Source organism: Gymnoscopelus microlampas, assembly GCF_963454915.1.
Source record: "Gymnoscopelus microlampas genome assembly, chromosome: 6".
NCBI classification, from domain to species: Eukaryota; Metazoa; Chordata; class Actinopteri; order Myctophiformes; family Myctophidae; genus Gymnoscopelus; species Gymnoscopelus microlampas.
This window is the reverse complement of record NC_139943.1, coordinates 55,074,194-55,100,605: the sequence shown is the minus strand read 5'-3', so window position 1 is coordinate 55,100,605 and position 26,412 is coordinate 55,074,194. Positions and strand designations below refer to the sequence as shown.

The following is a 26,412-nucleotide window of genomic DNA, read 5'->3' as shown; positions in this document are numbered from 1 at the left end:
ATTTTCAGTTTGCTCAAGAGCTTTGCCAAGCGGTCAAGATTCTTGGAACGATGTTTTGCCCCGGCAGATGAGGTTTAACCCTTTTAAGACCAGAGGCCCATTCTACAAATGCCTCTTTAGTGCCGAGGGCCCCCACAATGATATGTATTCGGCCACAGACCCCCATCAGAAGATTTGTGTTAAAAAACAATTCACACGCTTTCAAGATTCTTCAAAAACGTTCAAAAACAGCAGATGTACAAGCCCGCAGCGTGACACGAAGTGATGCGCTGTGAGCTTGTATATCTGCTATTTTGGAAAACCACTGTTATAAATCCTAAGAGTTTTCAGAAAAACATATGTGTTCCCGGTTTTAATGGGTTAATAGGGAACACGATGGCCATGGAAAAGGCATTTTAACCCATTAAGACCTGGAACTGTGTCAATTTTAGATTTGAGCTAAAAAGCATTATTTTACACTTTGGGCTATTCAAAAATAGCAGATATACAAGCTCGTAACGCGGCACCGAGTGCCGCGCTACGAGCTTGTAGATCTGCTATTTTTGAAAAATCGTGAAAATGTGTGCAAATCTTTGAATATATATATAATTTTAAGCGAACAATTTTTAACTCAAATCTTTGCTTCTGGGGGGTTCCTGGAACAAAATATTTTGATGGGGGTCCGCGGCCAAATACATATCATTTTGGGGGTCCTTGACATGAAAAAGATTGAGCACCACTGATATAGAAACAAACGTTTTTCAGAATACTCTTGAGATTTAGGAGACATGTAGAATCGGTTTCAGGTCTCAATGGGTTAAGTACTAATGTTTAAGTGCAAACACATGCACAACACAACGCTTCCTCATATACTAACTATCCCACAGCAGTAGAGCGCACAACATAAACACATACCGGTACACACTCACTCACGCACACACGCACGCACGCACGCACGCACGCACGCACGCACGCACGCGTGAAACTGATATAAAACTGATATATTTTCAGAAAACTGTTAGGATTTAGAAGACATTTTGTAGAATCGGTCTCAGGTTTAAATTGGTTAAAGGCAATGTTTCACTTGCTCTCTCGCTGAGCGTGGTGTGCTGAGTGATCGGCGGTTACACCTTTCATTCTAAGCCAGGCTCATTGTGCCACATGTTGGGCTTTCGTGCCCACAGGCAACAGACACAAACATTCTGCTTATTATACGTTAATAAGAATGACCCTGAAGATATAGAATATGATTTATGGAACTCTTTGTGTCTGCACTCAAAGGGCCGTGTTCTAGGAAAGCCAGGTGTGCTTTTCTAGTGTTCTATACGGTGGGGCTTATTGCTGACAAGTAGCTACTCAAACACAGTGGTGTAAAGTAACTGAGTACATTTACTCAAGTACTGTACTTATGTAGAATTTTGAGGTGTTTTTTTTTACTTTACTGGAGCATTTTCAAATTTTTTTCCACATAGCAGCTCAGACAGTGAGATCAAATAGTTCCAAAAGTGATGGTTTTGACAGCAAATTTTGATTACGCAATAGTGTTTTGAATACAATTCCATTTAGTTTTAGTCATATTTTAGTCATCTGAAATGTTTTGGTTTTTGTCTAGTTTTAGTTTGACTAAATATCATAGGATTATAGTCGACTAAATCTACAGTTGATTTAGTCGACTAAAATGTATTTTGGTGTGCCGTGATGGCGTCGTAATGGCTGATTTTACACTTGGTTGCATGCTGAAAATAGCCGATCTACAAGCTCACAACGTGTCCCCTAGATCTGCTATTTTCAGAGCGCAACACTCGAGCGCAACCGAACATAAAATGACTTGTCTTTTAGTTCTACTGGATCTCTTCTCCACTCGTCCCTCACTAACATTTTAGTCTAGTTTTTATTTGTGGACGAAATTGTCAATATATGTAGTCTTAGTTTTCGTCGTAATAGCTTCGTTTTTATTTAGTTTTCGTCGGTGCAAAAAGGTAGTCGACTAACATTTTTCCTCATAGTTTTAGTTGACGAAATCAACACTGGATGGAACCGATTCCGGTTCCTCGATGTTGGATCTGGTTCCTTCGATTCCCGGATCCCAACCCTATCCCTCACCTGTACTAAGAACTGTTAATGATCCCTTACCTGTACTAAGGCCACGTTTACACGGCAACGATCAGAAACAGAAAACGACAAAGTGCCGTTGCGTTGTCACTTCTTGTTATGCATTTACACAAAGACGCTCCAGTGATTTAAAACGCTGCAGTGTGCATGCCAGGTGAATAGGTGGCGGTGACGTGTCTTCTTCCTATCACAGCTGTTTGTTTGGTTGCCATGTCCGCTTATTATAAGTGACTTTGGGCTTGTTTCTAAAGTGTAGTTGCTTATTTGGACTTGTTTCCTAATGTTGTTTAAAACCAGTGGTTCTTAAACATCTTCATGTCAAATTATGTATTTGTCCACAAACCCCCCCCCCTTCTGAAAATATTTTGTGTCAGGGACCCCCATACATGATTTGTGTTGTTAAAATTGTAAAAATGTTCCAGATTTTTTCTTCTTTCTTTTTTGAAAATAGCAGATCTACAAGCTCACAACGCGTCGCATCGCGACGCGTTGTGAGCTTGTAGATCTGCTATTCTAAAATAGCAGAAATACCAAGTCCTGTTACTGATCCCTTACCTGTGGTACGATGAACTGGACAGTCCGTGAGATGCCTCCATCCCATGACGCCATCTCCATCATGAAGCCTATAAAAGGAAACATTGCAATTCTCATGTTAAGTTAATCCATTAAGATTGGGGAGAGCATGCGTGTCATTTTTAGATTTATTTGGCTATTAAAAAATAGCAGATCTACAAGCTCATAGCGCGGCACCTAGTGATTCAACAAAATGTCTCCTAAATCCTAACTGTTTTCTGACAAAACGTATGTTGCTACATCAGTGGTTCTCAAACTTCTTCATGTCAAGGACCCCCCAAAACTGTTTGTATTTGGCCGCGGACCCCCATCTGAAAATGTCTTGTTCCAGGGACCCCCCCAGAAGCAAAGATTTGAGTTACAAATGTTTGCTTTAAAATATATATATATTCAAAGATTTGCACAAATTTTCACGATTTTTCAAAAATATCAGATATTGCTATTTTTAGTGCTATGAGCTTGTATATCAGCTATTTTTGAATGGCCAAAGTATAAAATAATGGTGTAAGTGGTTACACAGATGGTTTTAATGGGTTAAACTTCTTACCTTTGACACATTTGAATACCAGCTCCGCCCTCTTCAGACACCATGGAATGGTCATCTCCTACAAAACAATATGACAATAACCACGATTATAATCACCTCACAGATACACGTTAAGATTAATAAACAGTGGTTCCTCAACCTTCTCAGCATAGGGGGCCCACTGGAAAATATTAAAAGCGTTTGTGGCCCACCCATCTTAACACTTAACACCGCAGCCAATAGGCTAGCATCTGTGTCATTTTTTTAGATTTCTTTGGCCATTCAAAAAATAGCAGATCTACAAGCTCATAGCGCTGCACTCGCTTGTAGATCTGCAAAAAAAAAAATCAAATCGTGGAAAATCTGTGCAAATCTTTGAATGTATTTGTTTTTTTACAGCGAACATTTGTAACTCAAATCTTTGCTTCTGGGGTCTTCTAAATCATAACAGTTTTTTGATAAAACTTGCTATAATATCAGTGCTGCTCAAACGTTTTCATGTCAAGGACCCCCAAAATGATATGAGATGGGGGCCGCGGACCCCCATCTCATAATATTTTGTTCCAGGGACCCCCATAAGCAAATATTGGAGTTAAACATGTTCGCTTGATGGCCTGGGCCGTAGCGTGACGGTCCAGGCACCCTAGGCTGCAATGCCAGTCTGACAGCGTGTCGCTGGTTCAACTCCCGTTCCCGACGACCTTAATGGTTAATGGATTAAGTCATTTTGCTGGGGTACCCTGGGACCCCTTCCAAGGACCCCTGTGGGGGGGAACCCACTTTGAGAAGCCCCGCTCTAACAGTGTGGAGGACTGTGGTGTGTTGGATAAAACCACGGCAGGCGTTGCCAGAACACCAGAATAGACAAACAACCATCTATCCAAGCCAGAGAAAAAAAAGAAACAAGATACTAAGCGAGAACAAAGCGCTTTGAAATTAAAATAGAAGCTGACAATTAACTCATTGAGTGCCAGAACTTTAAAAAAAATGTTTTATCGTTTTGTTTATTTGTTTTTGTTCTTTTACATACTCCTAGGTAGTACAATTGAGTGCCATAATTGCCAGATTTTTAGAAATATTATTTTGTCCCAGTGCCAGAGTTTTTTTCACAGAAAACAAAAAGTGCTTAGGAAACGAGATACAGCCTTTTTCAGTTCTAAGTTAAACAAGGAGTGGATGGAGCTGCACATCTTCAGATGATGATATCTTGGGTTCTGAACATGTTTTTCAAAAAAAATAAAAATGTTTTTTTATGCTAATTTTTCAAAAACACGTGAAACACATTAATGGCACCCAGCGCCATAGCGGTAAAAACATGTGAAACACGTTAATGGCACCCAGCGCCATAGCGGTAAAAACACGTGAAACACGTTAATGGCACTCAGTGAGTTAAAGCACCGGTTCTCAACTTCGGGTCCGGGGGCCAACAGGGGGTCCAGAACGGATCTTTATGGGTCTGTAACTCGGGAGTTAAATGATCACTTAAACGCTATTCACCTGTTTCCTAGGCTGTGGGTGTTTTCCACTTCCTGTCGATTTGACCCAGTGAAATCCAATGAAACTGGTCAGATGACCAATGATATCCCATGAAATCGACAGGAAGTGGAAAACACACAGCCTAGGAAACAGGTGAATACATCGCCTTTTTGAAAATAGCTCAAAGTGCGTCGTTAATAACTGGAGTATTTCAAATTTTCCATACTTTTACTTTTACTCCACTACATCTCAGAGGCAAATATTGTGCTTTTTACTCCACTGCAATTATTTGAAAACTTCAGTTTGTAGTTACTTTGTAGACTTTGGTTATTATTACAAAACATACATTAACCACTTCAGCCCTAATAGATTTCGCATCGCGACACATTGTAAGCTTGTAGATCTGCTATTTTCAAATGATTTTTATACATGAAATGGGACATTCTGCATAATGAGTACTTTCTACTTTTGGTACTTTAAGTACATTTTGATACCGATACTTTTGTACTTTTACTCAAGCAAATGTTTAACCCTGGACTTTTTACTTAACGTCACAGAGTATTTCTACATTGTGATAATGCTACTTTTACGTAAGTAATAAATGTGAGTACTTTTTCTACCACTGCAAATCTTCCGCGGCCAAGTACATTTTAATGTGGGAGGTTCCTCCGCTGAACATGAACACGTTTGAGTAGCACGGCATCAAAGAAGAGCCCAACATTCCTGGTAGCGTGGAAACAGTTCAAATAGCTTTTGGGTTTTTTGTAAACAAACAGTGTTGATTGGACGAGTAGGACAGCTTTGTGCAGACGTGTTGTGACAGGAGCAGCGCATCAGCCCAGGGCTTTAGTTCTTATGGGGAACAGCTTCATTCTTTTCACACACTGATTCAAAGTCGTTTCAACATCAAAGAGTTTTTTTTTTTTTTTTTTTTTTAGGTATTAACCCATTCAATCCGGAAACGCATCTGTGACACTTTAGATCTATTTGGCTATTAAAAAAATAGCTCATAGCTTATAGCCATGCTATGAGCTTGTAGATCTGCTATTTAAAAAAAATAAAAAATAATAATGTGTGCAAATCTTTGAATATATATCCAAATTTGCTTCTGAGGGGTCCCTGGAACAACATATTTTGAGATGGGCGTCCGCGGCCAAATACATATCATTGTGGGTGGTCCTTGACATGAAAAAGGTTGTAGAACCACTTATATTATAGCAACATAAGTTTTTTTTTATGTTTTAGAAGACATTTAGAAAAGGATTTAGAAGACATTTGTAAAGATTTGAGTTAAGAATGTTCGCCTTAAAAAATATATATAGGATTTGCACACAAAATACATAAATAGCAGATCTACAAGCTCATAGCACTATGAGCTTGTAGATCTGCTATTTTTAAATAGCCAACGGTATAAAATAATGTTCATAGCTAAAAATCTAAAATGACACAGTATGCGTTTCCGGTCTTTAAGTGTTAACAGTGTGTTCAGGTTCAGATGTGGTCTGTCTGTCAGTCCTGCTCAGACCTGCTGTTTACACCATGGGTCTTCAACAGGGGGTCCGCGACCCTTAGGGGGTCCTCAGAGGTTACTACAGTGGGGGGCTGCTAAATGTTTGTGTGATAGGAACTTTAAAAAAATATATATATTATTATTAATATTATCATTATTACCTCAGACATGGTGTGGACCAGCAGCAGAGGGATGGTGATGGTGGTGATGTCGTGCGTGCAGCAGACCTTCAAGATGTTCCTCAGGCCCATGATGGCGGGGTCGCGGGCTGTGATGTTCCCCGAGCGGATGTTGTCGTCCACGCACAGGTGGAACACCACGTGCAACTCCGACAGGTTGCAGTGCCTCGAGATGTAGAACTCGCCTGGACGAACCACAAGAACAGAGTAATGCTGAGGCCATAGACGGGTATCCTGTTTGTAAACATGAGAGGATGCTGCGCGCGCAAGAGAGGGATTTGCATGCAATTTCTAAAGTGAGCCTATAGAGGGCGCTATTACCCGCAGCAGCTCTGGTCAAATGTCCATTCATAAAAGAAATGGTCTTCACCGGGTTAAATGAAAGTAGATTAAATGATGCAGTTTGTAATACCTTGTTTACTCAATAACAATGATTTGTCGGAAGTTGAATCTGTTTGTCCTTTATTTGTATATAACTAGAAGTTCGGGCCGCTATGCGGCCCGAACGTCTAGCGTGACGCGTCGTTCACTTTGCAGTGCCACCTTACAGGCACCTCACAGTGTGAGAGAGAGTTTTGTGCTCTCCTAAATCCACGGCAGGCTTTGAAAGTACCCACTTCAGAAAGAGGTGACGTGCATCACCTCTCCAATGACCAAAACCCACTATGGAAGCCGTCGAACTGGTGCGATCTGACGGCATCCTAGAATTTATAGGTAGGATGTGATGTCATATACCGTCTCATCGTGATGTCAGATTACGTCACACTGGCGTGATGTCAGATTACGTCACACTGGCCACATACAACGTACGTACATACTGACAACCGACATGGCGCAGGATTCAAATTGTATACGCGGCCCGAACGTCTAGCGTGACGCGTCGTTCACTTTGCAGTGCCACCTTACAGGCACCTCACAGTGTGAGAGAGAGTTTTGTGCTCTCCTAAATCCACGGCAGGCTTTGAAAGTACCCACTTCAGAAAGAGGTGACGTGTGATTACTCAGACCTGGAAAGAGGTGGAGGTGACGTGTGATTACTCAGACCTGGTATGGCAGACCTGTGGGGAGTGTGCAGTGGTGTACAATGTGAAAAGATAGTTGAAATCGCAGGAGATGAAGTTAGCAGTTTGCGACGCGTCGTCCACTTGGCAGTGCCCCATGACAGGCACCTCACAGTGAAGTGGTGGTCATTTTGGCGGTGTGGGTTGTGTTGAGGATGGAAGCCGTCGAACTGGTGCGATCTGACGGCATCCTAGAATTTATAGGTAGGATGTGATGTCATGCTGTCGTGAGATTACGTCACACTGGCGTTGTGTCCATATTCGGGACGACCGTCTCATCGTGATGTCAGATTACGTCACACTGGCGTGATGTCAGATTACGTCACACTGGCCACATACAACGTTCGTACATACTGACAACCGACATGGCGCAGGATTCAAATTGTATATATAGATAGATAGATAGCAGCATTATGCCTATTATGCCCATAATAGCAGCATTATGCCTATCTAACTCCCGAACACAACATCAGAGTGAACGGCGCTTCCGGGTTCGTTCTACCCCAAGCATGCGCAGATTGCGCATTCTGCTCTGTGATGACGTCGCGCGGAAACCCGTCTATAGGCTCAATGCACAGCAGCCATATTGTGAAGACATTCACAGGTGTTGCCAATGACACTAATGAAGGCTCTGTTCCATTCTGGTCAAACAGAGTCAGGGTTGCACAGAACAGAGCCTTCATTAGTATCATTGGTAACACCTGTTAAGGAAGTGAAAATATGGCTGCTGTGCTATTGACATATCCTCCTATAATTTGAGTAACCTCTGTTTGTCTGTCGTGTGTCTGTAGTGGTGAAGCTACCCGGTTCTCCTCAGTGGCTGGAGCAATTGCTCTGATTTTGCACACAGCCATTGACCATTACCATCTGAACTTAACTGTGAAGCCCGTTTTTCAATTTCACCAAATCTCAGCTTCTTATTAGCGTTTATGTGTACAAGAATGTCGCCATGGTTACGGGGCTGCCCAGCTGTGGGATGGCCCCGCTGGCTATGGGACGAACTGCCTCCCGGGTTGCCAGATCATGTGCGCATATCCCCCCACGGATGCGTCGACCGGGTATGGTCTAGTATATTATTATTATTATTACTATATAATTGACAAAAGCTCCGAAAGTTTCGGCAGCGATTCGCAAGCACAGGATCACTGGCATCTTACCCCACCTCGATCAGTGATCGGACTCTCGGTTTGATTGATTCTCCGATTCGCCTATCAGACCTTCAGCCCGATCTGGCAGGTTGCCATAGCAACCAGATACAGGAAGTCTGACCTCTTTAATCACATGACCGAGGTTGGGAGGTTGGGAGGATCGGACTAGAGGTTAGGGCCGCAAAGCAAAGCGGGGAGGGGAGGAGAGAAGAGGAGAGGAGAGGAGAGGCCAGAGAGGCCGGACTCCGCATGACGTGTGTGCAGAGCTATAATTAGGCCAGGTCGCCGTCATGGTTCAGAAATATCTGAACTGAAATATTATTAAAAAAAAAAAAAAGCAGATCTACAGACTTGATAATCAGCAGTGCCCGGTTAAAGGGGCACCGCATCTTCATCACAATATGCCCAAATATGGAAATGTCATAGTACTGACACAATTCTGATCATAGATTTAGCTCAAATAGACATTCAGGTTGAGTAACGTCATTAGCTATTCCATATAATGATGTCATCACGCAATGATATCACAACATCATGATTACATCAGACGTAATTGTCCTTTTAAATGGCGTTATTGTATTTTCTAACACAACACCATTCAGCAACTTCTGGGAATAAGTTGCCCTGCCTTCTAACACCCTTTCTGTAAATTATTTGCACTGATTCACAGTGGTGCTGGTGTGTGAAATGTTTCACTGGACGACGCATCTGAAAAGACATTATTCCAGGCCAGCTGCTGTGGCAGTCGGACACAAGGTGTACTCATTTGAAGGAAACTGTCACAGTGTTCAGATTGATGTCCACATCTTTAACACAGTGTCTCTGCGCTGGAGGAAGTTGCCACCATGGACAAATGAAAGAGGAGAAGGTCCCCCTGATGTTCCCTCCAGGCGCTGGGGCCACACAGCTGTACTTATAGCAGAGTGCATCTACATCTGGGGAGGGTATCCTTGCTGCAGCCTGCTCTATGGATTTGATGTTGAATCCCACAGATGGTTCAAGCCCGAGATCTCTGGAACCGTTCCAGAGGCGAGGCACTGCCACACAGCCTGTGTCTTGGAGAAGGTCATGTATATCCATGGAGGATACGTCATGCGGACTGGAAATACTAATGACATAAACAAGTTGGACACCACCACAATGGTCTGGGCTTTAATTAACACCAGAGGAACTCCACCACCTGCTTCATATAGTCCCTCTGCCACCATCATCGGGACAAAGATGTTTGTATTTGGGGGCCATGGGGACCAGAGGGTCGTCTACATCAACATCAGAGTGTTTGACACAGAGACCAACAACTGGCTGAACACACCTCCTGCACAGCCTCTCCTAGAAGGATGCGGGGATCATTCAGCCTTTGCCTACAATGGAGAGCTGTACATATATGGTGGCAACAACAACAAAAAATACTTAAATGATGTGTGGAAATTCAACCCAGTGACCTTCACCTGGAATAAGGTTGAACTCAAGGGAAGTGGCCCTTCTCAGATGTATTACATGTATATGCGCTGTTGCATGGTGGGAGATCGTATCATACTCTTTGGAGGCTCTGATGGTCTGTACATCTTAGATTTAAGTCCAACACTGAAGACATTATGCAAGCTAGTAGTTATTCAGTACGGTGTGGATCAGTCAGAACTCCCTCACGACATCAGGTGGGAACTGGCAGCCATGACTAAAAACCAGTAGAAAGGTTCACATGCTCAGTGGAGCGCACATCTCTGCCAGGAAGTGTGACCAGTCTGGAGTTTGACTCTGTAATAGTGTCTTTATGTGAAAGAACAGCTACTGATTAGGAACATTGTTTGCACCCGTGCTGATTACCGATATCCCCTGCACCTGTTACAATTTTTTGAAGTGTTTCTTTTTTTGTGAGGTCTAACTCTTCTTAAGGACAGTAAACGCTGTCCTTAAGAAAAAAAAAGACAAAAATCTCCCCAAAAAGTTTTTTTTTGGGATGAACTATCATTATCGGTATAATGATATCTAGGCCCATAGACAGCCATATATTTTTTTATAGACATAGACAGTATAATAGATTTATATGAATACTGCACTGTTTCCTCTGTGATTGTAGTTAGATAACGTATATGAGCCTTCTACAGAAAGGCAAAGGACATTTGCTCACTCTGTAGGTCTATTTACAAACTCACAATGGTCCAAGCACCACCAAGCACCACCGAAGAAGAGTACACCCAGAAATCGTGTGTTCACAACAAAAAAAACTCTAGGCGCCTTTCATGTTAAAGGATTTATAAAAGTAAAAATGTTCTCGGTTTTCTGTTGTTTTTCTGCTGTTTTTCAAAAAACAAGCCACATTCAAACAGCCATACCTCTGGAATGGACGATCGCGACCGGCCAATTTCCCTATACTACGACACCCCCGTGCGTCTAATGAGCCGATCTCCATGACGACGCCGGTCACGGAGAATATTCCATGATTTTTTAAAAGGTACAGTAAAATCTCCGTTTTCGCTGGCAAGGGGACCGGAGACGCGTGCATGAATTAATAAATTCCTGGCAGTGAATGAGTTACATAAAAAGGGAAACACCAAGTTTCTGAATGTTGCGCCGAATGTGGTGACCTTTCGAATTCTGTGACCACCTTCGGACCAATGGCGAAAAAAACATCACTATCTCTCTAGGTTTCACTCACCTGGTAAGATGTTGGAAGGGTTTCTCTCTAGGTTTCTGCTCTTATCGTCTCCACCATTTCTCTGAACCTCTGCCAGGGAATCAAACCAAAACAACCATTACGCAAAATAGAAATAAAACACTAAAAAAGGTAGGGTAAGTGATTTGTCTTGTTAAAATAAGTGCTAAATAGCTCTATAAATTTGTGATAGTAATCATTGCTATAGAGTGTTTGTTCAGTAACAGGAGTCTCCTTGTCTCTCCAGCTCTTTATTAAACAGAAAATGCATTTTCAGGTCAGGATACCAATTTTATCCAATCAGGATAGAGAACTCATTCAGGATACAGATGAAACAAGTGAAATTGTGATGTGATGACACAAAGAAATGAGCTGACACAATTGGAATTGGAACACTATCAAATTTAAGGTGGAAAATGTGTACTCTCTCCTGATTGGCTGAGATTGGCAACCCACCTGAACATGCATTGTCTGTTTATTAAAGAGCTGGAGACAGGGAGACCCCTGTTACTGAACAAACATTCTATTGCGATGGTTATCATCAGAATATAGTGCTTTAACCTTTTAACAAAAGCTCACAACGTGTCGAGGTGTGACGCGGTGTGAGCTTGTTGATCGCCTATTTTCAAAAAGCCAATATACAGTATAAGATGAAAGTGATTCAACTGATTTTTATATAAACACATTTAGCTGGGGACCCCCTGGAACCCCCTCATGGACGCCTGGGGGTCACTAGACCTCACACACTAGACCTTCACTGATTTAAACAACATTTCCTGGCCTTTTAACGTCTCGGACTGGGTTTGGATTTCAGTTGCAAAATTCCGGGGATATTCAAGGTGGAAACTTTCCAAGGGATTTTATGGGGGAATGTATGGGGGAAAATGTCTGTCATATACATTCAGATTCTCAGATAGCTATTGTGTTAGACCAGTAGCAGTGTTGCCAAGTCAGCATATTACAGTATAAGCGACTTTGGGCTTGTAAATATTGGTAGTTTCGGGTAGCAGTTTTTTGGGCTTGTTTCTTGAGTGTAGTTGCTTATTTCCTAATGTTGTTTAAACCAGTAGTTCTCAAACTTTTTCCCATATCAAGGACCCCCAAATTAAAATGTGTTTGGCCATGGACCCCCATCTGAAAATGTTTTGTGCCAGGGATCCCCATACACGATTTGTGTTGTTGAAATGTTTAAAAAACATTCCACATTTTTCAAATGGTTTTCAAGAGTGCTAAAATGTACAACTTTTCCTACAGTGTGTGTGTGTGTGTGTGTGTGTGTGTGTGTGTGTGTGTGTGTGTGTGTGTGTGTGTGTGTGTGTGTGCGCGCGTGCAAGCTCATGTGGCCTAGTCACTTCTTTTGGGCTTGTTTTCATAGATCTGGCCGCTTCCTTCTCTTGCAAAATCTGGCAACGCTGAGCAGTATGTGTGTGTGTTCTCTCACCGGCCTGGTGTTTCTGCTGCAGTATGTGTGTGTGTGTTCTCTCACCGGCCTGGTGTTTCTGCTGCAGTATGTGTGTGTGTTCTCTCACCAGCCTGGTGTTTCTGCTGCAGTATGTGTGTGTTCTCTCACCAGCCTGGTGTTTCTGCTGCAGTATGTGTGTGTTCTCTCACCAGCCTGGTGTTTCTGCCTGCTGGTCCTCTGGGCTCGGGCGTACAGCACCACCTGCTGGACAACCTCCAGCTGCTCCTCCAGACGGGGGAAGTGAAAGTCTGTGCACTCCTTCGCCACCGTCGCAAACTCTGAGGGAAACACACCACACGTCTCATTCTGAGGCCTTGATGATTTGATCATGGACCAGTGCCCATGTACCTGTCAAACTAGGAGTTAACTAGGTTATCTACCAGTACCCACCTCTTCAAGAAACACTACCCTTCCTCTTTGCCTGGCCTACTTGTTGTTAACTAGTTGTACGAACTATTGTTGTATTGTTGTATTGTTTTATTGGATCTTGTTTAGTCGATACACTTTTTGTATTAGCTCGTGCTCACTTGATCTTTGCTATTTTGTCTCATCTGTTTAAGAAAGTAGGTAGCAGATATATAGCACTTTCACCTTAGCGCTAGGTATACTCTTGGTTGCTTGTTTTTACGGGAAATGCACTTAAGACTTCTGGTGATTAGTAGTTTAGTTCCCTACCTATGTCGAATGCACTTATTGTAAGTCGCTTTGGATAAGAGCGTCTACTAAATGACTGTAATGTAATGTACCAGTAACTAACCTCTCTTAACACATCGGGTGCCAGCATTTTTTCATAACAACTTACCGTGGGTGCCAGCATTCTCCCCATTGACTGCGCTTTGCTGTTTAAAGTTTCCGCGTGCGTTACAAGCAAATCCACGCAAAAAAAAGCATCGATTCATGTTCTGCCATGAGCCTGGCTACAGGCTGGAACCATAACATTCCCCTCGCGGGTTACAACGGGGGGGGGGGATCGTGCATGACCGATTTTCCCCACAGGAAACATATTCGGAGATATAGGCGTTTCAAAGTAGGAAATAGAAAGGAAGCGGATGGGGGGAAAAAAACAGTTTCCGGTGAGCGATCTGGCACTTCCTTCGCAGGATTACAATGGGTGCTCCCAGAGCTGCTCTAGCCCCGCCCGCGCGGAGAAAAACGAAAAAAACAAAAAGACTGAAATCACGGTTCAGACCGTGTTCGGCACCGAAGCTTCGGAACCGCCACTATGTAAACACACGGTTCAGACCGTGTTTGGCACCCGATGTGTTAATACCGCTGTAGGAGTTAACTAGGTTAACCACCAGTAACTAACCTCTCTTAATACCACTGTAGGAGTTAACTAGGTTAACTACCAGTAACTAACCTCGCTTAATACCGCTGTAGGAGTTAACTAGGTTAACTACCAGTAACTAACCTCGCTTAATACCGCTGTAGGAGTTAACTAGGTTAACTACCAGTAACTAACCTCTCTTAATTTCGCTGTAGGAGTTAACTAGGTTAACTACCAGTAACTAACCTCTCTTAATACCGCTGTAGGAGTTAACTAGGTTAACTACCAGTAACTAACCTCTCTTAATTCCGCTGTAGAAGTTAACTAGGTTAACTACCAGTAACTAACCTCTCTTAATACCGCTGTAGGAGTTAACTAGGTTAACTACCAGTAACTAACCTCTCTTAATACCGCTGTAGGAGTTAACTAGGTTAACCAACAGTAACTAACCTCTCTTAATACCGCTGTAGGAGTTAACTAGGTTAACCACCAGTAATTAACCTCTCTTAATACCGCTGTAGGAGTTAACTAGGTTAACCACCAGTAACTAACCTCTCTTAATACCGCTGTAGGAGTTAACTAGGTTAACTACCAGTAACTAACCTCTCTTAATACCGCTGTAGGAGTTAACTAGGTTAACTACCAGTAACTAACCTCTCTTAATACCGCTGTAGGAGTTAACTAGGTTACCCACCAGTAACTAACCTCTCTTAATACCGCTGTAGGAGTTAACTAGGTTAACCACCAGTAACTAACCTCTCTTAATACCGCTGTAGGAGTTAACTAGGTTAACTACCAGTAACTAACCTCTCTTAACCTAAGACCTGGAACGCATCTGTGTCACTTTAGATTTCTTTGGCTATTCAAAAATAGCAGATCTACAAGCTCATAGCGCGGCACCGAGTGCCGCGCTATGAGCTTGTAGATCTGCTATTTTTGAAAAATCGTAAAAAAATATTTTTTATATTTTTTTCAGAAATCTGCTAGGATTTAGAAAACATTTTAATAATCTAACTCAGGCCTTAATGGGTTAATACCGCTGTAGGAGTTAACCCTGTTATCCACCAGTAACTAACCTCTCTTGATGCCGCTGTAGGAGTTAACCCTGTTATCCACCAGTAACTAACCTCTCTTGATGCCGCTGTAGGAGTTAACCCTGTTATCCACCAGTAACTAACCTCTCTTAATACCGCTGTAGGAGTTAACTAGGTTACCCACCAGTAACTAACCTCTCTTAATACCGCTGTAGGAGTTAACCCTGTTATCCACCAGTAACTAACCTCTCTTGATGCCGCTGTAGGAGTTAACTAGGTTACCCACCAGTAACTAACCTCTCTTGATGCCGCTGTAGGAGTTAACCCTGTTATCCACCAGTAACTAACCTCTCTTGATACCGCTGTAGGAGTTAACTAGGTTACCCACCAGTAACTAACCTCTCTTAATACCGCTGTAGGAGTTAACCCTGTTATCCACCAGTAACTAACTAACCTCTCTTAATACCACTGTAGGAGTTAACCCTGTTATCCACCAGTAACTAACCTCTCTTGATACCGCTGTAGGAGTTAACCCTGTTATCCACCAGTAGAACCAGCCCACACAGGGAGGAGGAGTACAGGGACAGGGCCGTCTGCAGACGCCTCAGCTTGGCTCCGCTGCTGCCGTGGCGCCGGTGCTTACACAGGCCCATGACGTCCGCACGCACCAGACGCAGGTTGTGCATGGTCTTCAGCTGGGCACCTGGCAAAAAGCAAGCAACTCTTAGTCTGAGTTAAGTTTTTAACCCATTGAGACCTGAAGCCGATTCTACATGTCTCCTAAATCTCAGTATTCTGAAAAACGTATGTTTCTATATCAGTGGTTCTCAGTCTTTTTCATGTTAAGGACCCGCAAAATGATATGTATTTGGCCGTGGACCCCCATCAAAATATCTTGTTCCAGGGACCCCCAGAAGCAAAGATTTGAGTTAAAAATGTTCGCTTTAAAAGTATTTATATTCAAAGATTTGCACACATTTTCACGATTTTTCAAAAATAGCAGATCTACAAGCTCGTAGCGCGGCACTCGGTGCCGCACTATGAGCTTGTATATCTGCTATTTTTGAATAGCCAAAAGTGTAACATAATGCTTTTTAGCTCAAATCTAAAAATGACAGTTCCAGGTCTTAATGGGTTAAATTTCAAGATTTAGCTCTTTCTTACAAAGAATGAGAGGAAACATTGATAAATGTATAATCTATAGCATTGGTTCTCAAAGTGGGGTCCGGGGACCCCCAGGGGTCCTTGGGGGGGTTCCAGGGGGTCCCCAGCAAAATTAGTTAATATAGCTTTACAATCATTTTAACCACTTTAACCATATTTTATACTTTGGCTATTCAAAAATAGAACCAGGACACCTGGTACTGCCAGACCCCTAGTGGTTGAAATCTGAATGCTGAATGGCCGGACTTCGCATGACGTGTGTGCAGAGGAAAAGAGGAAAAGAGGGACGAAAGAGGGACAAAAGAGGGACGAAAGAGGGACAGACAAAGCCTCATGTAGGCCGACCCTCTGGGTCTGGCAAATAGCAGATATACAAGCTCATAGCGCGGCACTCGAGCTTGTAGATCTGGTGTTTTTGAAAAATCTAGAAAATGTGTGCAAATCTTTAAATCTTTTTTTTCTTCTTTTTTTTTCAGGCCAAGGACCCCTTAGCTGAGAGAAAGATGAAGCAAGAACCCCCACTACATATTGGATTCATGTTAAATGTGTGTTTTCAGACATTTAACCTCTTAAAGCCTCAATACTTTGTAAAGTTGACCTTTGGCTCTGTATTTGGTCTGATCTTTAAACTGCAATGATGGGCCTGCACAATTAAGAATTTCACCCACCTTACTTGTAATGTGACAATAAAGATTAACTCTGATTCTGCTATTCCCCCCCACCAAATCAAACCTCTTCGCCGAAAATAGCAGCTTTTTCGTGTCGCAGATGTGCTTTTGTAGATTTGTAGATTTTGTAGCTAATATTCCCCCCAGAATAGACCCCTAGAACCCCCACCCTGTTGAAGACCCCTGCTCTAGAACTCTCCAAAATCGGCTTTGAATAGACAAAGTATAAGTAGGGCTTAATTGGTTAATGTACGTTTAGTAATACAAGTACAATATTTGCCTCTGAAATGTAGTGGAGTAGAAATCTAAAGTATAGATTTTTGAGCGGTGTAGCCGCTCCTATAAGTGGGGTTGGGAATTCGTCTTTCCCTGTACTGTGATTGGCTGACTCTATTCACACCCTTTTCGCCGTACCGTGATTGGCTGACTCTATTCAGACCCTTTGCTTTGATTGGCTAGCGAGACGCATGATGAAATAATAACTATAAATATCACGACGCACTTCAAAAAAAACATTTTTTTTAAAGTGAGCTTCCATCACTGTGATGACACCGCTCACTTCACCCTATGTGTGATTTTTAATACAAATAAAGTAAAAGTACCTCAAAATGTAGTACAGTACTTGAGTAAATGCACTTTAAACAGTACCTAGATGTATGGTGAAGCTCTCCTCCAGCTGAGGCAGCTGCTCCTCGTAAAGGTCTGCTTCTTCTGACATCTGGCCGGCCTGCATCTTGATCTCCTCTCTGAAATCACAACCGCTCACATCTTAAGCCATTAAGACCTGAGGCCATTCTTTAAAAAAAATCTAAATCCTAACAGTTTTTTGAAAAAAAAAAGTACGTGTTGCAGAGAGACAGACTGACGTGATCTTGCTGCTGTTGTGTGATTTCTGCATGTCCTGGTGCAGTTTGATGACCCACTCCTGGTACTCCTGCTTCTGGATGCCTGTGACGTGTTTCAGCTCACTGGCCCACTTGTTCTCCAGCACCTTTTCCATGGAAAACAACGGGACACTTTTCAATTCCTTTTTTTGAGTGGTGCCAGCCACTCCTACACTTGACCGTGTGTGTGGGTCCGTCCGTCCGTTTGATCACGGCCTCAACAGCTGCAGCTGATTGCAACACAAGGATACAACCAGTTACACTAATTCAAAGGCACCACTCTCTTCACACTGGGTGTGATTTTTTTGTTTAAGTTTCGATCTAAAAAAGCAAGAGGCCTAGTATACAGCCTTGGGGTACTCCAGTCAATGAAGTACATACTGTAGGGTTAAAGTGGTTCAGTCCTTCTTGCATAACAACCAGAACCAATTTATTGTACACTTATGTACCCGTAACACAAGATGTAACAATGAAGAAACCTGGTATTTGACCTACTGTAAATAAATACGTTCATAATGGAAGACCAAACCTGTGCAAACATTGTCATATGATGAGGTCTTAACAAGGACACTTGAGTTACATATTATGTAAATGTTACAACACTAATGCATGGGTGTCGATTAAACACACACACACACACACACACACACACGCGCGAACACACACGCACATTTCTGTTAAATACAGCATTAGATTTCTTTGAGCAAAATGCTTGCTTGTTTTTTCGACAGTCCATATTTTGTTTAATTAACCACTTAAACCCTATATACTTCCTTGTTGGGGGTTCCCCTGGGTCTATACTTGGTCCATTAGTATATACATCAACTGTGTTAGCCGAATGTCCGCCTATTTACGCCAAATGTTCACCTATTTATGATATGCCCAGAATAGGCATGCTAGGTAGTGGTCACTGGTCATGTGGTTAAAAGGATAAGAAGTATTATACAGTGAAATATCGTGGAAGCTAAGGCTACTGTGGATTAGCTCCACGGACTCCTACAAACTTTTCTCCAGCCGGCGTGGCTCGTCCTTAGCCTAGAACCGGTTGGATTAAGGTTACTGGTAGACCGAAAGAGCAGGGAACTCTCCAGACACAAGAGCCCTGAACCCTCTACGGCTACACGGAGGATATTCCGACAACAACCCGACCTGGGGGCAGCAGGATTATCGCAAGAGCAGGGAACACTCCAGAAAGAGCCCTGAACACTCTACAGGACCGATCTCCCCTAGTGCGGTGTGGCTCGCTTTCAGCCAGGAACCGGGGTGAAATGGCGGATGGTACCGTGTTGGACACTGACTCGGCTAGCCGTGGACCGGCAGAGCTAAACGTGTGCATTCACGCACAAAACCAATAATCTACAAGACAACTGACGGGCAAGTGATTGTGGAGGATGAGCTGCTCAACTTCTTGGCCATTAAAGTCAAGACATTAAGCTAGGATGACATTGTGTTGCTGGCCGTCAACACATTTGACTCAGCTGAAATCGAATCATCTAAGAAAATGCTGTTTGAAGTTTGTCCTTCCACAACACTTCGCTGCATTTCACACAAAGGGCTACACAAGGATGCCAGTAATATTAAACTGTGTCTCAGGGTACTGAACGAATGTGGGGAGGATATTCCCCGGTTTGTTTCCCAATACCTGGATGATCTACCGCCAGTGTCTTATTCCAGCATGGATGTATCCTGTTTACTCAGGAGAATGGTTGAAATGAAAAAGTAATGGATAGAATAATTCGCTAAGAAAACAATGATCGGTTCGCTGTCGGGTGGAAACCTTGTATGTCCAAAACTGTTAAAATAGTGAAAATAGCTATTTTCACACGCTTTTGTATTGGCATTAATTTACATTTTAAAGTTGAAATATGGAGATACACGGTTTCTTATCGTTTTACCTGCTGTGCCTCAAAATGCTGAGTCGCTACTGCGTTGACGTCCAGGTCACTCAGTGTGGTTCCCAGCTCCAGCAACGCTTTGTCCATTTCTGCCGTTTGCCTGGTTAAAAAACACAACCATATGGTCACTATCAGGTGGAAACCTTGTATGTCCAATACTGCTACTTTTCATTGAAACACTAAACTCATTCTCATTCATGACATGCCCAAAACAGGGATGCCAGGTTGAAAGTGTTTTCTTTTTTTAACCAACCTCTCCTGTAGCTTCTTGATCTCCATGTCTCTCTCACTGATGAGCTCAGAGATGCTGACAAAGTAGTTGTGCTCCAGGTTGAGCAGGGTGTCGGACGCAGGCGAGTGGATCAACTCGTGGTAAACGTCTGCAAAGTCCTCGTCCCAGCTGGCCTCCTCAGGGCGAGCGTGCTCCAGCGTAGTCTAGCCAGTGATGAAAAGAGAAAAGAAAAGAGCAACATTAACAGTGGCAATTATTAACCCATTTAGACCTGAGGCTGATTCTAAAAATGCCATAATCTAAAATGACACAGATGCTTTCCCAGATTAAAAAAGGTAAAAAAAATAGGTAGATGAATAATAAATGTTTTAATAAAAAAAACACATGCAATTAAATAAAAATATATATAGTATACAACCCCCCCAAAAACAATTATGACTGTGGATAATGACTGTGATAATAATTGAAATAATTTTGACAGGTCCAGAATTGTCGTTTTGGTTCATGGCCGCCATCTGGGAAGGTACTTTTCTTCCCCTAAAGATATGCGTGGAGGCAGGCAGCGCGTTACCACGGTGCACACTCCATGAGCGCTGCCTTATAGAAGTGACTGTGGGAAATAAGGAACCTCGTGCAACAGAGGTGTGGTGATGTGATGAGTGCAGTGCGACATCTAGTGGCTGAAAGTTGTCCCACTTGAAAATCTCGCAAAGTGTCTCGCGCCACGGCCCAGCCATCTGACCACGGAGGCCATCGGTTGGCCGCCGTGTTAAGTGGTCCGCATGCATTTTCAGAGCACGTCTATTCTAATGAAAAAAATCGATCGATTGTGTATCCAGTTTGGATCAATGGAAATAATGTTGTATAGCTATTTATCTGCATCACAATGACGATACCATGGTTATTTTGTTATATTCATGTTAGAATATCAATTAAAAACGTAGTGTTTTGTCAATCATTTGGGGGTCCACTTACAATAACGCTCACGGCCCACATGTTGAGAATCACTGATCTAATAGCACTTTCAATTTCTACCAAGAATTGTGTTTTTAAGTGGGCACAGTATGAAGGCAATGAAGCCTTAGCACACAGTACATGGTTAACTGTATGAAACCAGAGCCATCGTGGGGCGTGTCGGTCGGGCGATCGTCTTGGCGTGTCCTCCCACGCGCGCCACAACTACAAGTGACAAGCGACTTATTGGCTTCCGGGGGATAGCATTAACCCATTCAATCCGGGAACGCATCTACAAAAGCCTTCTAAATCATTTGAAAAACAGTTTGAAAAAAACTATGTTGCTATATCAGTGGTGCTAAAACTTTTTCATGTCAAGGACCCCTAAAATTATTTGTAGTTGGCCGCAGACCCCCATCTAAAACATTTTTTTGTTCCAAGGACCCCCCCAGAAGCAAAGATTTGAGTTACAAATGTTCGCTTTAAAATATATATATTATATACAAATATATTATATAAAAAATCACGATAAAAAAATAAATAGCAGATCTACAAGCTCATAGCGCGGCACTGTAGATCTGCTATTTTTGAATAGCCAAATACATTTTTAAAATGACACAGATGCGTTCCCGGTTTTAATGGCTTAAAACTACAGGCCATGTCTGTTGTTCAGACGATGCTGAACAGCAACGAAACATGTTCTCAGTCCTCAAGAAACCCCATGAGGGTCAAAGCAGCTCAGCTGTGTTTAGAGAAGCCACACAAAACAAACACCACGTGAAACTCTATTTGTGAAGGCACCAGGAATCTTCATGCCACACAACATCATGGACACTGGAACTGGAACGCCTCCATGACTATTTCTGTGCGAGTGCAATAAAATGTGAATGGTTAGCCTAAATTAAATGCCCCTCTGCAGTGGGCCAAAAGGGGTTTATTTATATAGCACAGGCTGGGGCAGCCCCGGGCTTTTTATAAGTGCCCGGGCCCAAGTGACAGACAGCAGAATATAAACTGGTACGCTTGGAATTAGAGGATGTGCCGATTACAGACCGACGGATATATTGGGTTCACGGATGTACACTCAACCAGCTGTGGTGAAAAAAGTACTCAAATCTTTTACTTACGTAAAAGTATCAATACTGCAATGTAGTAATCATTATTATAGAGTGTTTGTTCAGTAACATGGGTCTCCCCGTCTCTCCAGCTCTTTAATAAACAAAGAAATACATTTTCAGGTCGGAATACAAATGTTATCCAATCAGGAGAGACAAATTTCCCCCACAAAGACCAGTTGTTGTCACTTGTTTATCCGGGATTAGTTATCTCCATGATTGGATCAAATTAGTTTTGGACCTGAAAATGTATTTTCTGTTTACTAAAGAGCTGGAGAGACGTGGAGACCTCCTGTTAGTGAACAAACACTCTTTGACAATGATAACTATCGAAATATAGAGCTTTAACTTATTTACAAAAAATAATAACTATTTTAAAAAGGTAGGGTAAGTGATATTTTTGGGTTAAAACAAAACATTTTTTGTTAAAAGTTTAAAGCTCTATTTTGTGATACAAGTGATCATTGCTATAGAGTGTTTGTTCGGTAACAAGAGTCTCCATGTCTCTCTAGCTCTTTAATAAACAGAAGATACAATTTCAGGTAGGTGACAAACTTTTAGCCAATCAGGAGAGAGTATCCAATTAGCTTAATTTTTATAGTGTTTCAGTTCCAATTTTGCATGCTAATTTCTTTGTGTCATCACTTCCAATTGCACTTGTTTAATCTGTATCCTGACTGAGTTATCTATCCTGATTGGATAAAATTGGTATCCCGAACTGAAAATGCATTTTCTGTTTAATAAAGAGCTGGAGAGGGGTGCCCGCTGGCCTAGCGGTCCAGGCGCATACCACATATGCTGGTAATCCAGCTATACAGCGCGTCGTGGGTTCGACTCCCGATCCAGATGACCTTTGCTGTGTGTCACCCCGCCATCTCTCTCCCCATTTCCTGTCAGTCTACTGTCCTATCAATAAAGGCATAAAAACATATCTTAAAAAAAAAAAAAAAAGAGCTGGAGAGACATGGAGACTCCTGTTACTGAACAAACACTATAGCAATGAGTACTATCACAATATAGAGCTATTTAACACTTATTTTAGCCAAAGAAAATCACTTACCCTACCTTTTACCTTTAATATCACAAAAATACCCCTTTAAATGTCGTACGAGTAGCTACATGGTGAAAGCATCATTACCTCAGAGTAGGATTTGGCCCATGCGTTTGTGAGCAGGTCGATGTCAACCTCTCCTGAGGTCAGTCTCTGCAGCGCAACTTCTGCTGCCTGGTCATAATCCTGGATGCTCTCTGTCTCTATGAAGCTGGACAGGGATGTCTTTAGGTCTGAGAGAGGAGGAGGAGGAACAATACATGCTCATAATCCTGGATGATCTGTGTCTCTATGAAGCTGGACACAGTGGACAGGGATGTATTTAGGTCTGAGAGAGGAGGAGGAACATCATAACAACACCACACATAATGTTTCACTTCAACGGAAGCATTCATATAATGATATGAGGCCGAGTCTGCCGACCGATGCCAGAGTTTTGGGTCCAATGCCGATCAGGATCTTTGAAGAGTCCTAAGACCTAGACCAGGGGTCTTCTACAGGGGGTCCGGGACCCCTAGGGGGTCCTCAGAGCTACTACAGGGGGTCCGCCAAATCTTTGTGTGATAGGACTTTTTTTTTTACATTAACCACTTGAAGCCTAGAATTATTTTTCTGGGGGAACATTAGCCGAAGGCCGATCTACAAGCGTTGAGAGCTTGTAGATCGGCTATTTTTGGCAAAGAGGCTTTAGGTGTAGAGGGAAAAAGGAGCAGACTAAGTAAAAAAAAGACTGTATTTTTTTTATTTTTGAAACACAATTTTATACAATATAGAGTAGGGGGTCCCTGCTTCATCTCTCTCTCAGCTAGGGGGTCCTTGGCCTGAAAACGTTGAAGACCCCTGACCTAGACCGATTGTGCAACGTGTTCTAATCAACTTGAAAAAGTTAAGATAATGATAAACGTTTAAATTTGAAACAAAAAAAAATAAACTTGAATGTGCCACATTGCGGCGAGTAGATCAGCTATTTTTTAATATTTTAGTTTTAAAGAAATGTGTCTAAAATGTAAAGTTTTAAGTGGTAAACAATTGGGGCACATCGGCTCCATAACTAAAAATAACATAGGGGCGGCCATAGCTGAGTGGTTAGTGAGCCGTCTAGGGAGCCAGAGGCCCTGGTTGCCCCAGGTTCGATTCCAGGCCAGGCCAGCATATGTGTCGATGAAATGAAATTTGTCCCTGAGCAAGACTCTTAACCCCTAATTGCTCACAGGTTCTCATTGGAAACAAGACCGCAAGGACTTTCATGAACGACCTGTTAAAAGGAATTATCCTTAACAAAAAGTCAAATATAATACTCAAAAATCTAATAAAATATACTGTATATTGTTGACATTATAGTTCATTCCACATAAGATCTTAAGTCAAATAAAAGCCATTAGCCCCCTGGGCTTAATCTATACAGTTCAAGTAATTACAAAAACAATAGGGAAAGTGTGAAAACAAAGACTTGCTCACATCTACAGCGCCCAAGAGAGAAGATATCATATTCAGATTTAACCCATTGAGACCTGGAACTGTGTCATTTTTAGATTTGAGCTAAAAAGCATTATTTTACACTTTGGGCTATTCAAAAATAGCTGCCGCGCTATTAGCTTGTAGATCTGCTATTTTTGAAAATGTGTGCAAATCTTTGAATATATATATTTTTAAAGCGAACATTTTTAACTCAAATCTTTGCTTCTGGGGGGCCCTGGAACAAAATATTTTGATGGGGTCTGCGGCCAAATACATATAATTTTGGGGGGGAAAAAAGATGAAAAAGATTGAGCACCACTGACATAGAAACATAAGTTTTTCAGAAAACTGTTGGGATTTAGGAGACATGTAGAATCGGCTTCAGGTCTCAATGGGTTAAACCAAATACAGTATAGTTTGTTTCATAAAGTGAAGCCGTATATATATATATATATATATATATATATATATATATATATATATATATATATATATATATATATATATATATGCTTGTATTACTCAGTCTGAATGCCAAATGGCACATCAACTATGATGAATCTTCACATTTTAAAAGGGAAGAATGAGTGCAGAGAGATATATCACTCAATCCATTAGAGTTAACTGCAGCAATGAGCAAGGCTTTCTCAGCACTGTGATTTTTTTTTTTTTTCTTTGATAGAGCATCAATTCTAGGAGGCTTGAAATGCACTCTCACCATGTTCCACAAAGCAGGGGATTTTGTGCAGCAGCATCAGTCTTCCGTGAAGGTCGCTGATGCTCTCCTGAACGGGGAACTGCAGCGGCACCTTGAGGACACACTGCTGCTTCCCTGCCCGGAACTCAAACACAAAGTCCTTCTCGGCAAAGGCGCTGCTGCACGCCTTGATGCCTTTGTTCTTCTTCATCATCTCAGCTGAAACAAGGAGAAGGAAGGGGACACAGTGTCACTAAGGATGTCACATCACCATACTTTAGTTGATGATCATTGTCATACAAAATTAATTGCCATTAAAGGTATAGTTCACCCAAAAGATAACTTGATGGAGACTTGAATTCATGAATATTTGTTTTTGTCGAATTCCTAAGCCAATAAGTCGATGACCAGCGGACCGGCAGGCAGCGGTTCCGGTAGGAGACACAAAGGAGACTCGTTGTGTCTCCTACCGGAACCGCTGCCGGTCATCAAATGATTGGCTTAGGAATGCGGCAAAAATAAAAAATAATATCCATGAGTTCAAGTCTCCATGGGGTGACTAATCGAGGAGGGGGGAAAAAAATCATTTTTGGGTGAACTATCCCTTAAAAGGTAGGGTGATGGATTTTCTTATGAAGCTTATGACAACCTATGAAGCTGATACATTGGTATACTCTCTTATGATTGGCTGAAATGGTCTACCTGAAAATGTATTTTCTGTTTATTAAAGAGCTGGAGAGACAAGACTCCTGTTACTGAACAAACACTCTATAGCAATGATTACTATCACACTATAGAGCTATTTAACACTGTTACTGAACAAACACTCTATAGCAATGATTACTATCACACTATAGAGCTATTTAACACTGTTACTGAACAAACACTCTATAGTAATGATTATTATCACAATATAGAGCTATTTAACACTGTTACTGAACACTGTATAGCAATGATTACTATGACAATATAGAGCTATTTAACATTGTTACTGAACAAACACTCTATAACAATGATTACTATCACAATATAGAGCTATTCAACACTGTTACTGAACAAACATTAAGTATATTTACCTTAATGTAACGTTACATGAAGTATATTTACCTTAATGAAACGTTACATTGAGTATATTTACCTTAATGTGTATCTTCTGAATGAGACTCTTTCTTCCTGATAATAAACGCAACAGGCTGAAGGCTGCGCGGCGGTGTTGCGCACCAAAAATAGCAGACCTACAAGCTCACAACGTGTCGCTCCCGCGACGCGTTGTGAGCTTGTAGGTCTGCTATTTTTTCGGTCAGGCACGCCCCC

The 26,412-nt window shown here is 42.0% G+C and overlaps 1 protein-coding gene across 2 annotated transcripts in view; it reads right to left on the bottom strand.

Annotated features, from left to right (window-relative positions):
• Window positions 1-26,412, bottom strand: part of ferry3 (FERRY endosomal RAB5 effector complex subunit 3) — a 49,739-nt gene that overhangs the window by 3,045 nt on the left and 20,282 nt on the right. Inside the window, exons 1-13 of one of the 2 annotated variants that reach the window (XM_084058869.1) lie at window positions 26,237-26,297; window positions 25,120-25,317; window positions 23,031-23,176; window positions 19,845-20,026; window positions 19,592-19,691; window positions 17,679-17,803; window positions 17,461-17,558; window positions 15,486-15,683; window positions 12,829-12,957; window positions 11,221-11,289; window positions 6,338-6,540; window positions 3,212-3,269; window positions 2,647-2,714 (exon numbers count right to left, since the gene is read on the bottom strand). In XM_084058869.1, coding sequence (XP_083914995.1) covers window positions 2,647-2,714; window positions 3,212-3,269; window positions 6,338-6,540; window positions 11,221-11,289; window positions 12,829-12,957; window positions 15,486-15,683; window positions 17,461-17,558; window positions 17,679-17,803; window positions 19,592-19,691; window positions 19,845-20,026; window positions 23,031-23,176; window positions 25,120-25,312 — 1,569 coding nt within the window. In that variant the 5' untranslated portion in view covers window positions 25,313-25,317; window positions 26,237-26,297. Of the gene's footprint in view, window positions 1-2,646; window positions 2,715-3,211; window positions 3,270-6,337; window positions 6,541-11,220; window positions 11,290-12,828; window positions 12,958-15,485; window positions 15,684-17,460; window positions 17,559-17,678; window positions 17,804-19,591; window positions 19,692-19,844; window positions 20,027-23,030; window positions 23,177-25,119; window positions 25,318-26,236; window positions 26,298-26,412 lie in introns of those variants that run through there. The other variant, XM_084058870.1, reaches the window with a different exon arrangement.